We start from the raw sequence: 13,122 nt of genomic DNA, 5'->3' as shown, positions 1-13,122 counted from the left end.
CTCAGCATAAATAACACCGTCAGAAGTGTTGGCAGGCAGCACCGGAGAAGAGAGAAGGAACAGGGAAAGGCTTACTGTCAGGACAGAAGCCACGGAGAACAGGAGCGTGGGACAGGAAAGGCTTCCGGAAGGGACAGTGTAAGTAATGGATGGCAATTGGCTTCCATCCGGATACCGCTGGGTAGGAAAATTCAGGATGCACACATGGCAGCGGGCTCGGGGTTAGGTAACATCAGACTGTACTCCGTCTCCTTCTGTCCCCACTGGTCAACCGAAGTGAAGTAAGCCCGAAATAATGGGACAATCTGGAAGGGAAAACTCAAGTGAAAGGCTAGCATGGAGCCCGAGAGGTCTGTGAGGGACAAAGGACACCCCATTTGCCTGTTTAGCCATGGTGGTCATACGGAGAGTGGCAGTGTCCAAACCGTTTGCCTCAGGAGCGTTACTGAGGCATGGAGGGTAAGAAGCCTCTCTCCCCCACCACCCTGCCTGTCCCATGTCTCCACCTGGCCTGGGGCCCTGCCACTGGGACAATCTGAGTTTTTCCTCAGAGGAAAACTTTCTCTGTGACCTCCTCACCCGACCTCTGATGTCCCCGCTGTCCTTTAGAACTGGGGCACTCCTTCCTGTATGGATGTCCTACCCTTTTTAATGAGATTTGAGACAGGTACATCCACGCTCTATAGTCCTTTGGAAGAAAGATTCAGCAGCCAGGTTAATTCCCCAGAGGAGGATCACTCCAGAGGTGGGGACAGAAGCAGAGCCCTGCACCACTGGGCAGTCTTTGGCCGACAACAGCGCCACCGAGGTGAGACATCAGCCGCTAAATCACTCTGTCCTCTCTCAGGCCAGGCCCGCCTAGATGGAGCCTTGTGTTCCTTTTCAAGAGAGAAGAAGCTGGACTACTTGAAGCGAGCATACAAAGCCGGAGTCAGGAACATCGAGATGGAGTCGACGGTGTTCGCAGCCATGTGTGGACTGTGCGGTCTGAGAGGTAAACTTCCTGTGAATGACAGGACGCCGCCCCTCTTTAAGGCCGTCTTAGGCTCATTCTTTGGGAGGAGGGAAGGGGGCCCAGATAAATTTTGTTTTGTGTCGAACGCATGCTTTAAAATTACTCAGAATATACATTACCTCATAGTGTTTGGTGAGCAGGTAGGACATTGCTCTCATCACAGTTATGAGGAAACAAAGCTCAAGGACCAAAAAACCCAGGGCACACGCTGGCTGATGATGTAACTAGGACCCAACTGCAAGCTCCTTGTTCTCCATCTTGGTGGTGGCTGCTGGTTTCTCTCATAATTGAATTTGTTGAGAAAGGATGCAAATGAGAGATTCCTAAAATAGTCTATCAGTCATAATTTTAATTAGCATGGTCAGGAAAAGGTAGGAGGGGAAGGTGCCATTTGGGAAAGGCCACATGGGAACCTGGGAAGCACGTTCCGGAAAGCGTAAATCGAAAGCTAAATATATCAGGAGCACACAGGTGTGCTGTGGGAGCAGGTGGAGGCAAACACGGGGTGGAACGGTGAGAGATGGGAGGTGTCGGGGAGAGGGGCAGGTTGTGAGCCTCCCTGTTAAAACGTGGGCTTTCTGTCTGGAAAGAGGGAGGCGCCGGAGAGCTTTGAGTAGAGAAGTTTCGATAGACTTTCTCTGGGTTCTGAGTTCTCTGGTTCTCTGGAGCCAGAGAAGAAGCAGGAAGGGGACTAAAAAGGACAGCACAGCTTCTAGCAAAGCACGAAGAGCCAAGGTGATAGTGGAGGGTAATGGGATGACGTCAGGCTCTGCACGGGTGGGTTCAGAAGAGAACCCCAGCAGGAACCGCTGAGGGTTCGGTGTGAGTTCCAGGTGCGAGGCTGACTCTATGGATTCCCAGAGGAGGGAGCTTGTCACTATGGGGATAGAACATGTTTAGGTGAGGATTTGGTGACAGTGACATGCAAATGAAGGTCAGGTAAGCAGGGGGACTTCTGACTCAGGCTCAGTTGGAGGGTTTGAACTGGAGGAGTATTTGTTGATGGTGTAAAGATGGCATTTGAAAAGAATATAGTAGAGGAGAAGCAACGAGCATAGGCATAGATAGGAGGAGGCCAAAGTTAAAGTTAGGGACATGAGGAAGACTCTGAAGGGGATCAGTGATGTCACAGAACCTGAAGAGGATCAATAATGTCACAGAATACCAGGAGAGTGTTCCCTGCTGCCCAGAGGATAAAAACATCACAAAAGAATCCTGAGTTCTAACATTAAAGTCAATACATTTTCATATGCATGCTATAAACACTGCACTTAGGGTAACATTTCTGAGGATGGACTTTGGAATGAGAGAGATTCTATAAGGAGATTAATTAAGAGCCACTGTTTTTAACCACTCCTGCTTCAGAATACACGTCCAAGTCAATCCCTGTACTCTACAGGTGAAGACCCACAAACTGTTCCTCGTGCCATTTAATAGTTCCCCTATCATGTGTAGGTATGTGTGTGATGTGCATGTATGTATGTATGCATGTTAGCATGTGTGTGGGCACATGTGCATGCATGGGCATGTCATGTGGAAGCCAGGGATCAGGAATCAATCTCAGTTGCCCCTCCACCTCAGTCGGACCCTGAGCTCACTGATGTGGCTGGTTCTGCTGAGCAGATTGCTGGGGTGGGGGGGAACACTTCCTCTGCCTTTGGAAGCTGGAATTGCATGCAGGTCTCTACACTTACCAGGTGTTTAGTTAGGTTCGCACAGCAAGCAGTTTAACCACGAGCCGTGTTCTCAGACCCCACCCCGCCCGCATTTGCAAGCCCATCTAGAATCCTCATTTTCAGAGAAACCATAGGCCCCACTTTCCCCTAAACAAATTAGCAAGCATGGGGCCCACTTGACCTCACTTAGGCAGCAATGCAGAAGATTTCTGCTCCGGGAAAGGCCTTCTGGGCTTTCTCTATTATGGAAACAAGTGACCGCTTAGTTCATACCTCTGCAAATATGTAAATGAGCAGATTCTGATATCCAATATGGTCGAATGTAAAATGCTGAGCCAGCAGGCTGCAGGTGTAGGTGTGGTGATCGCCATGGGTTCTTTTTGCAAAAGGAATCTATTGGCCCCCAGGGACGACTGTAGTCTTGTGAATCCTGGGTATGGTATCTATCTGCCTTTGTCTTTTGAGACTCCTGCCGAGACCAGAGGGAAGCTCTTCTCTTAAGAGAGCCTCTTTGTCCTGGAGGCAGATCTCATGACCTTGCTCTGACCTCCACCTGCAGGTGTCTCTCCTTCACAACTTGCCTTCCTCTCTCTTTCTGCATCATTCCACTCTCGCTGCTGCTGAAGCTTTGGTTTCTGCTTTCAGCATCCCTGCAGGTCTCCGTCTTCCCAGCCACGGCCGCAGCCTCCTTTACATCCTGCAAACCTCTTTTGGCTGCCAACAGGCTCCATCCGCAGCTCTGCAGCTCCTCCATTCTAGTTCACCCAAGTATTACTGTCCAGATTTCTTCACAGTCATGGGGGCTGCTTTTATCCCTAAGACATCATTGTTTTAAAAAGTGCTTCTGTGCTCTGTTGGCTGGGGAAGATCCACTGTCAAGGCCCAAGGCCCGTGCACGGGTTGCTATCATGTTTCATTGCCACCGCGTAGCATCTTCTCCCTCAGCCCTTCCCAGAGGTAAAGCTTGGGCACTGCCACACAGCCCTTTTCCGCTTTAGCCCATTTACTGCCCACTCTGTGAGCTGGGAAAGCTTTGGGGGAAGGGCTTCTCATGCATTCACGCTGCTGCTCTAGCAGAAAACCTGAAAGGACATGAGGCAAGCAGCATGAAGAAGTCCCACCCGACCCCAGAGCCCAGAATCCACAGGCTTCCAGCTCTCGAGACACTGACTCCCCCTCCACAGTTATTACCAGCCCATTCCACCCTACGCTCCTGGCTGCCTTCTCTGTCTTTTTATACTGTCAGACAGCTGAACAGCCAACAGGAGTTCACAGCCATGTGAGAACTGATTGTTTCTGCCTTTGGATATCACCGTACGTTAACACAGCTCCTTCAGGAACCCGAGTTCTAACTCGGAGGACTCAGTAGCAGAGTTGGAACCCAACCCAGGCAGAAGCGGATCATTTCTGCATCTCTCTGGTCCATGGAGGGCTTGTGTCCATGTAGCTCACCACTTATCTTCACAATTAATATGAGGCTTGGCCTCTCAGGGGACCATTGTATGAGTACCCAAGCCCAATCATTAATATTTAGATCATTTATTTTGCTTTTCTGTTGCATATTCAACACCATTAGCTCAATTTCTGGTTTGCTTATACATTAGCCTATATGCATTGCTTTAGCGTCATGCCTGCTCTAGTTCGCTGTCTGTTGCTGTGGTACACACTCTGATGTGGGGAGGAGAAGGTTTGTGTGGTTTACCCTTCCACCTTACAGTTCATCAGGCCCTAGGATGCTCCTGGCTGGCTCCCCATGGCTTGCTCTGCCTGCTTTCTTATATGACCCAGGACCACCTGTTTGGTACTGTCCACAGTGAGCTGGGTCCTCCCACATTGATAATTAATCAAGAAAATGCCCCAGAGGCGTGCCGTAGGCTAGCGTGATGGAGATGGCTCCTCGACAGAGGGTCCCTCTTCCCAGCTGACTCTAATTTGTTTCGAGTTGACAGAAAACAAATCAGCCCAGTGCATAAAGGTGATATTCATTCTCTCTCCACTGTGATGGAGCGCCCGAAGAAAGGGAAGTTTGTCATTGCTCTATGCCCAATGCCTAGACTAATGTCTGCCATATGGGAACTCAATACATATTTGCTGAGTGAATGAGCATAAAGAATGGCAATGAGTCTCTACTTGACCTTGGAAAATGGCCATCGAAAACCAGCTCCTCCATTCCCGGGTCACATTAGTGGTGCAGAATTGTTTGAAGGACGGGAGCCAAGATTTCCCTTTGCTGTGGGATTTCTGCAAACCTGCAGTCCTGGGGTCTGTTATTGTTTGGAGGTGGACAAACCGCCTGGAACAAGGCCATCAACACCCATCTGTCATGGCTGTTCTTTTGCTCACTGCCCCAGACAAATGCAAAAGGGATCCAATGCCCCCTTAACAGAGATCCAGGTAAGGAGATAGTGGACTTCTAAATCACCCAGCATCAGCGAGCTGCCCCTTCAGAATAATGCAAAACCACTGAACAACAGAAAAGCAACATAATGTTGACTAGGCGCATCTGTGACACATTTGTCCCTCTCTTAAAGTAAAATTTACTCCCGATTAAAGAGGGATAACCCTCTTGGGCTGTGAACTTGAGATAAATACATTTAGCCTGTATCTAGTTTTTAAAGTCAGAGCTGCCTTTTGCCACAAGCTTGCACAGTAATAAATGAAACCTAATATTTGTCTAAGATTAGGTTCTGCTCAAGCTCATCTCAATGCCTTTAGTTTTCTGCAACTCACGGTGGCTTTGCTTTAGAGTAAAGGAATAATTCCATGTTATTTCTTTTGACAGCTACTTGTAACTTAGGGAGGCATTCATTCTTTAGAGAATTTCTTTGAAACTGTTCAATAAAAGGAAACAGAAACCCTGACTCCAATTCAATTTTTTAAATTCTTCTGTGGATGTTCTCAGCAATGAAGGATCTTTGTGTCAGGGACCTGCATGGTGACCATCGATAAAGCCCAAAAGATGTTTCCACAAAATTTTAATGGCTATTTTAGGTTTGTAGCTGTCATATTTCTTAATCCCAAAAGGGAAGAAAAATCGGGTTTTTGAAAAATTGTTCCACAAGGATATTTGGCAGCCATTTGTAGATCTCCACACCTTCATGAGAGAAATAGCAGCTTGGGGTTCGTTAACGTTCCCACCACCATCTCTGGAATTTGACCTCAGCTCTGTGTGACTTGGGCCATTTGCTCCAGAAAGACTGCTGCTTCTGGCAGCATCCTTCCCATGGAAACACAAGGCTGTGGAGCGGGGTGGTTCCTGGACCAAAGCACCCAAATGTGTACCATTCAAAATCAGAGGCCAGTGTTGTGCTGCAGAGACTGCGAGCAGATACTTATCTTACTTCAGCCAACAAACCATAAGGACAGGGTGGTCCCAAGAGTTGGTGCTGGAATCTAATAAAAAGTTAAGCAGACACAGAGTAGCGTTGCATAGCCGTGATCCTGCCATGATCGTTCACCTTTCAAATCTGAAAAATCAGGTGTAAATGTGTAGCTAACTTACTATTTTATTTGCCTGGGGTAATGGTGAGGAGTTACCATATGGCTCCAGCTGGTCTTGATCGCTTGCCTCAACCTCCAGGATTCAGGAGTTACAGATGGGGTCACCACACCACACCTTGTATTACTTTTTTTGTTGAATAATAACTGTGCAAGTTTCAATATGTGTACAGCCTGTATAATGATAAAAATGGGCTAATTAATATATCCATCGTCTTAAACGCATCCTCTTTTCTTTGAGATGAAACATTTACAAATTCTAAATTCTAACATTTAACTATTGTTTGTCTTGTAAATTTGACAAAGACAGGATTAAGAAAATATAACTTACTCTGAGATACTCTAACATATTTTGAATTAAAGCCGGTATACTTTTGGTTGACTGGCTTTAATTCTAATCCTAGCCTTCTCTCACCACTGCCAACACACCCTCTGTGTAGCTGGCACAGCCTATACTGGCCTCACTCTGCTATGACCCCAAGACCAGGGATCAGGGACTAGCATCTCAGGCTCCATGGCCTGTCTTCCCAAGTCATCTTTGTTTCATGACCCGGCATTCAGCAGATCAAAGTCCTAGCATCATCGCTAGGCCTCCTCAGGGATGACAATATGGTCTTCCTACTGACAAGATGATGTGAGGCCCGAGGTGGAAACTGGGAGGCTGGGAGGCCCAGAGAGACATCCTTTTTCTGAGAGGATGAAGCCAGGTCTGGAGGGAATATTGAGCAGCCTAAGGAAACACGGCTGAGCAAGAACAAGGATGGAACGGGTCCAACATCACGGCCTCTTGGCTGTTGCTTTTTTAAACAGTGTTACGAACTGCAGTTACTACTAGAAATGAGGAGTGCACACCAGCACTGCAGAGAACACTAGCAAGAGCTTTCAATGGCTCAGGGATGTTTAAATAGCATTTAAAACTAGGAGAAAAGAATCAGAGGTGGGTATGTAAGTGAGTGGGCATATTCATAGGGGTCTCAATTTCAGAAACACTACCCAGGAATTCAACGCTAATTGTAAATATCTGGACTGAACTCTGGGCTTCTTGGGTGAAAATGAAAGCAACTTGTGTTATTCTGCTCTCATTATGGTAATGAAAGGAAGCATCGGAGGTATTTCCTTTCTTGGTTTGTCTTGGCAAAACTTTCTTCCAATGTTAAACTTTATTCGGAATTATTAAACAAGTGAAATTGTCAGCTATGCTGTAGCGGGAAGCATCTTTAGTAACACTTCTGTAAGAGATGAAGGGGAATCAGAGGGTGCACTCTGAAAGCTTACTTCCGGTTAATTCAGTGTGTCTTTGTGAACTTAAAGAGTTAGGGTCCAGGTATGTACCTTTGTGGTAACTTAGTTTGATTTGGGAAAGGAGTTGAAAAATCTTTAAAGTAGTTTTCAGAGAGGTCAATGAAAAAGACCTGTTTTCTACAAGTATTTACTGCCTGGCCCCCTCTTGTTCCAGGTGTCTGGGATGTAGCATGAGAATCTGCATTATCTGTAGTCTCTGGATACAGGTGGCCAGCAGACCAAGTTTTGAGAAACAGAAATAGGTTATTTGTATGTCCCCAGTCCTGCTGTCCCCTCTGACTTTGTGATAGGTCCCCAACAGCCTGAGCTCAAGGTCTCAAAGGAGACACGGGCTTAGGCAGGTGGACCAGGACAAAAGCGTGTTAGCTTTATAAACTCAACCATTGAGGATGGAGATGGAGCAACAGAAGATGGAGCAGAAAGGGGGAGGAGCTAAGAGGAGTGGCCAGATAAGCGAGGCCAGGAACTGTAACACAAACCTTTGATGGGTTCCCAGTTTTCCAGCATCCGGCTCATTTGGTTTCTGCTGTGTGCATGGGTGTTGGCTTCCAGCCCTTTTAGCTTTGTCCCCCATTAATGCAAAAACCTTGCTGGAGGTTTGATTTGTATCAGAGAAAGGCTGTGAACACGGCAGAGCAGAGAGTGGTGTAGCATCTAAAGGATTTTATATGTGAGCCCTAGAGGCTCTGGCTCCCTAAAATTATCCGCAGATATTTTGTGTGCATAGAAATATATGTCTTTTTTTTTAATGTGACAGAGACACAGTAGCAACTTTCATCAGCTTCTCTGTACAGCCATAGATGATGCCAGAGGGCTGGAATTGCTAGGCATTATGACAAGACTCAGCACACAGTAAGCTCTGCCTTAGACCTGTGTGTTCCCATTACACTCTGCCTGGGTCAGGTAGCTGGCAATGTTCTTGGTGACAGGTAGGTCACTAAATGTCCCTCCAGCCCCCAGGAGCTCCTTCCATTCCTAATCTAAGGATCATGGCAGCAAAGCTCCAGGCTTCATTTTGACAGGTTGTTCTGGGTAATTAGTCCCTTTTATTTGTTCCTGGAAATAGCTGGGTGACAACATCATTTTACATGAAGCTTGATAGGGCTCTCCAGGGTGAAGAAAGCAAAGCCAAAGATCGCTGTTACTTGTTCTCTCCGGATCTGACCTGACCCTTGAAATCCAAGGGAAACGGTCTACTCTGGACTCGAAGCCCACTCTGTGGAGAGCACAGAGCACCAGGTTCCTTTTATCCTTCTGCCATGTGAGGGATTGGAGCTGGACTCTCAATGGTCCCTGCATCTGCCAGCCACACTGCCCTTCACGGACCTGCTGCTCATTAACTTGAAAAATGTGTGTGTGTGTGTGGGGGGGGGTCGTTAACTCTCCTGCTTTGGTCACCTGTTTAGCCAAGTTGCTTTACAACCAAGCGAGTGAGTTTCGAGTAAAAAGGACCCTAGGTGGTGAAATATTATTCAGATATTATTCAGCTCTTCTCCAGTTGGATATTTTCATTGCTTTTTACTCGACTGTGAGCATCATTTTGATGGGTGGGCCGGGGCAAATCGGAACAGTTCACCGTGTACTGGAGAGGAATGGATGCAGCTGTTTGGCAATTTGGGGGATTTACTGGCTACTTACTTAGCAGTTGCATCATAATGGGCCATTTGTTTAATTTTCCTAAGCCTTCGTTTAATCATCTGTCTAAGGGAACAAACTGTTACCTCATTCACGACATGGGTACCCGAATTATGGGGTCATAATGACTGAATGCAACAAGAAATAAACCAAACGAAAGGACACACGTATTGGAAAATATTTGCAAGTTGAATAATAAGATGTTCATACCACAAATATCAAAAAAACCCCATACAATTTAATAGCAGGGAAGCAAGTAGCCCAACGATCATTGCCCTGTGACAATGACAATGGAAAGGCAAACAATTACAAGCGCTAGTAAGGAGGTTAAAAATAAAGGCACCCTAGTATGTTGGCAATGGAGATATGAAGGAGCACCTCCATCGTGGGAAACTGCACCACGGTCTTGCAGACTAAAAACAGACCCACCACAATATCTGACAATCTTACCACTGAATGTCTAAGTTAAAGAACTGAAACCAGTATGTGGGAGAGATGACGCCGCCAGTGTTCACTGCTGTGTCACCCACAACAGCCACCATAGCAATAACCACCCAAGGGGTCACCAGGGATAACTGAATGAATAAAATACACATAGACACACATAAAACAGAACACGTCCGCCTTATAAGGAAAAAGATTTGGGGGTTTGGGGCAGCACAGATGAACACTGCAGACTCTGCGGTAAGTGAAATAAGCCAGGGATGGAATGTGATCCTGCACAGTCTCATTCATGTGTGGAATCGAAAACACCCCTGTGAGAAGAGATTAGAATTGTGGCTACATGAGACGGGAGTGGAGGGGGGTTGGGGTGGGAAGGGTGGACATGTTGGCCAAAGGGCACAAGGCTGCAGCTAGATGGAAGAATAAATGTTAAAGTCATAATGAATATTGTAAGAATTGTTGATAATTATGCATATGTCTAAATATCTAAATGAGTAAATTTCAATTGTTTTTTATGAAAAATAAGGATGTGAAAGGATGCATATGTTAGATTGATTAAGTCTTTCTATAATGCATATCTCTATTGAAATATTTCACTGTATCTCTATAGAGAGGTATCAATTATCAATGGAAAGTAAAAATTTAAAAGATAGCATGAGCTCTTGTGATTATAGTATACTTCTTCCTAAATTCATACATCCCAGTGACTCCCAAAGCAGCGAGTCAAGAAATAGATATTACCCAACTCTATTTTTGTGCCGGCACAGGTTGCCCATGTCCACAGAGTTGACCCCCTTTGCAGAAATGCACTTTTAGATGCTGACCAAGGTTACTGCCTCCGTTGTCAATCCTAAGGGCTCAGCACTGATCCCAATATAAGTAAGCACATTCCTTGAAATCAGAGACTTGATATGAAACTGATAATAAAAACTTGATATAGTATCCACTTTTTCTGTCTGGATTTTCCCAATAAGACAAATCAAAGATACTTCCCTTGGATCAAAAAAAATGAGAACTTTGCTTTCTCAAATGTATGTGTTCTTTCCTGCACATCATTGTTTTATTTCCTAACACAAGATTTCCCTCATTCTCTGGAAATTAAACTCTCATGTGTTTTTGGTCTTTCATGCGCTAAAATCTTATTTCAAGCATTTGATTTACGAGCTCAAAATTTATCAGAACCTGTGTTTACCGTTTTGGGTATCTTCTGGCCAGCATCCCACAGCTGGTTCATTGAACTTGCCTCAAGCACATTCATATGCTGCCCCCAGGAATAAACTGTCATTTCAGACGTATCCTTGAAGAGGAAGAGCCTCCTTCCAGCATTAGCAAGTGCAATTGAAAGTCAGGAAGTTTGTGTGCCTTGGATTTTTGTTGTTGTTGTTGTTCTCTTCTGAACACAATACTTTCCTTATTCTACAAAGGAAAGGAAATTTTTAATATTTTCAATTAACTAATTTAGATGAGTCTAGGAAGGAAGGAAGGAAGGAAGGAAGGAAGGAAGGAAGGAAGCAAAGAAGGATAGAGAAAACTAGAGGATCCAGTGGATTACGTCTGTATTACAGAGGAACAATTTAAAATGTACATGTTGTGAATGCCAGCACTTTAATCTAATATCCTATAGAACAGATGAGCCCGTTCGCATCACTAACCATGTGACTTGCTTTCCTAGCTGCCGTGGTCTGTGTGACACTTCTTGACAGACTCGAGAGTGACCAAATCAATTTGTCCCACGATGTCCTGGTGGAGTACCAGCAACGGCCACAGCGGCTAATCTCGAATTTCATTAAAAAACAGCTTGGACTTTGTGGCCAGATGTCATAACTCAGAATCCCACCCATCCCCTGTGAGTTGGTAGATACAATTGCAATGCTGAAGCCATGTATTATTGTCTATAACATCCTTATGTAATTCTCATCCTTGGACTAAAAAAAGAAAAGATTTTTTATGAATCCCTTTATCTTAAAGTAGGACTTATTGTAAGAGAATTTAATACTCATGTGAAATTAAGTTCAATCTCCATTTTAGAACCAGTTAACCAAATCAGTGTAAGAATTAATATTTTAAACTCATGAACTGTGCCATTTGGAGCTTCATATGCAGCATTAATTAAGCGTACATCAAAACAGAGCAGCCATTTGTAGATGGTTGCCAGTTGCTCGCTGAAGCAGATCCAGAAGCGTGTGTTAGGATGTTGTCAGCACTTCGAGGTGTTGGACAAGTGACAAAAATCGATTGTGCACATTCAAAATATTTACAAAAATGTGTCATTGTAATATTGGTCTGCATGGAAGAATTATCCTCAGGGAAATATGGCCATGCCTTTTTTTTTTCTATCCGTGCACGATTTCAGTGCAAACAGAATGGAATTAGACATTTTTCAATGTCTCTATTTGTGATTTTCACAGATTGTAATGGCTTGAGATCACACTTTTTTTTTTAAATGAAACCCTCAGTAATGTAAAGACCTTTTCGCTTCAGAAATCAGAAGTGACTAAATTGCCTTCGAGCAAACTTTTTTTTTCCTGTAAGGAAATATATTGTGAGAAAGCCGTATTTATGGACGTTGTTGTTTCAGTAAGAACTGGATAACTAAAGAAAGAGTTAACTAAATTGAAACCCGAAATCAAGATGGTGAACAAATCCCTCTGTGTAACTTTAAGGCAGGTTTTGTTCTGAGCCTGCACGTAAGCCTCCTCTGATTGATCCCGAGAGGCAACGTGCAGCAGAGACTCCAGTCTGATCCCACCTTGAAGGTCCTTATGAACATTTAGGAATTGGAGAGACTGGATGGAATAACAGTGGAGGATGCCTTGCGAATTTGTGTAATACATAATGTTGTGTATTTATATTTATATGGTTGAGGAACAAATAAAGCTTGGCTCCTACCATGCTGCAGAGTGTTTGGATCCAGGACCACACACAGCAAGATTCCCGGCTGGAATCAGCAGGCTCCCAGGCTAGCTGAGTCTGAACCAGCCTGTGCCTGTGACAGGAGTGGATTTCTCTTTTAAGCAGCAGCAATAAAGGAACCCCTACAAGGTGTTTTGGTTGTGAACTTCTTTTGGAAGCAGAAATGCTGGGAGTGCAACTTTCCAGGTCTCCCAGTAATTGACCATCAAACACAAACATCTGAACTACAAAAGCGAAGGGCGAGGCAGGAGAGCGTCTCTTCGCTTGCCGGAGTTTTCCTTTCCTTCCTATTTCGTTAAGTGAAAACCACTTCAAAGCAGTTCAATAAGCTTTTGGGTTGAACTTTTATCTGGCTGCCCTTGAAAATCTTGTTTGCTTCCTGCCTTGCTGCGAGAAGGGGAGATTCTGAGAGATGAATGAGAGAGTTCCCACCTAATCTTCCTGTCACTTCCTGACCAAGGGTGTGCTAATGTTCTCCTCGCCTGTAGCTCCCGTGTCAGCAAATATAGTGTCTGGCCAGATACCAGCAAAACTACTTTGAGAAGTCTGCCTCCCTTCGTTTGTTGTTCCAATAGTCAAGGAGTCAGATGAATGGACAGACTCTCCTGCATCATTCCTCCATCTAGCCTGCTTTCCAAC

The 13,122-nt window shown here is 45.1% G+C and overlaps 1 protein-coding gene across 1 annotated transcript in view; it reads left to right on the top strand.

Annotated features, from left to right (window-relative positions):
- Upp2 (uridine phosphorylase 2) overlaps positions 1–12,615 on the top strand; it is a 35,849-nt gene extending 23,234 nt beyond the window's left edge. The window contains exons 6-7 of the mRNA XM_038337760.1: positions 848–994; positions 11,243–12,615. Of these exons, the coding sequence (XP_038193688.1) occupies positions 848–994; positions 11,243–11,394 (299 nt within the window). The 3' untranslated portion in view covers positions 11,395–12,615. The remainder of the gene's footprint in view (positions 1–847; positions 995–11,242) is intronic.
- Positions 12,616–13,122: the final 507 nt, after the last annotated feature.

Source organism: Arvicola amphibius, chromosome 7 (assembly GCF_903992535.2).
Source record: "Arvicola amphibius chromosome 7, mArvAmp1.2, whole genome shotgun sequence".
Lineage (NCBI taxonomy): Eukaryota > Metazoa > Chordata > Mammalia > Rodentia > Cricetidae > Arvicola > Arvicola amphibius.
The sequence above is the reverse complement of the archived record's forward strand: the minus strand, read 5'-3'. Positions and strand labels throughout refer to the sequence as shown.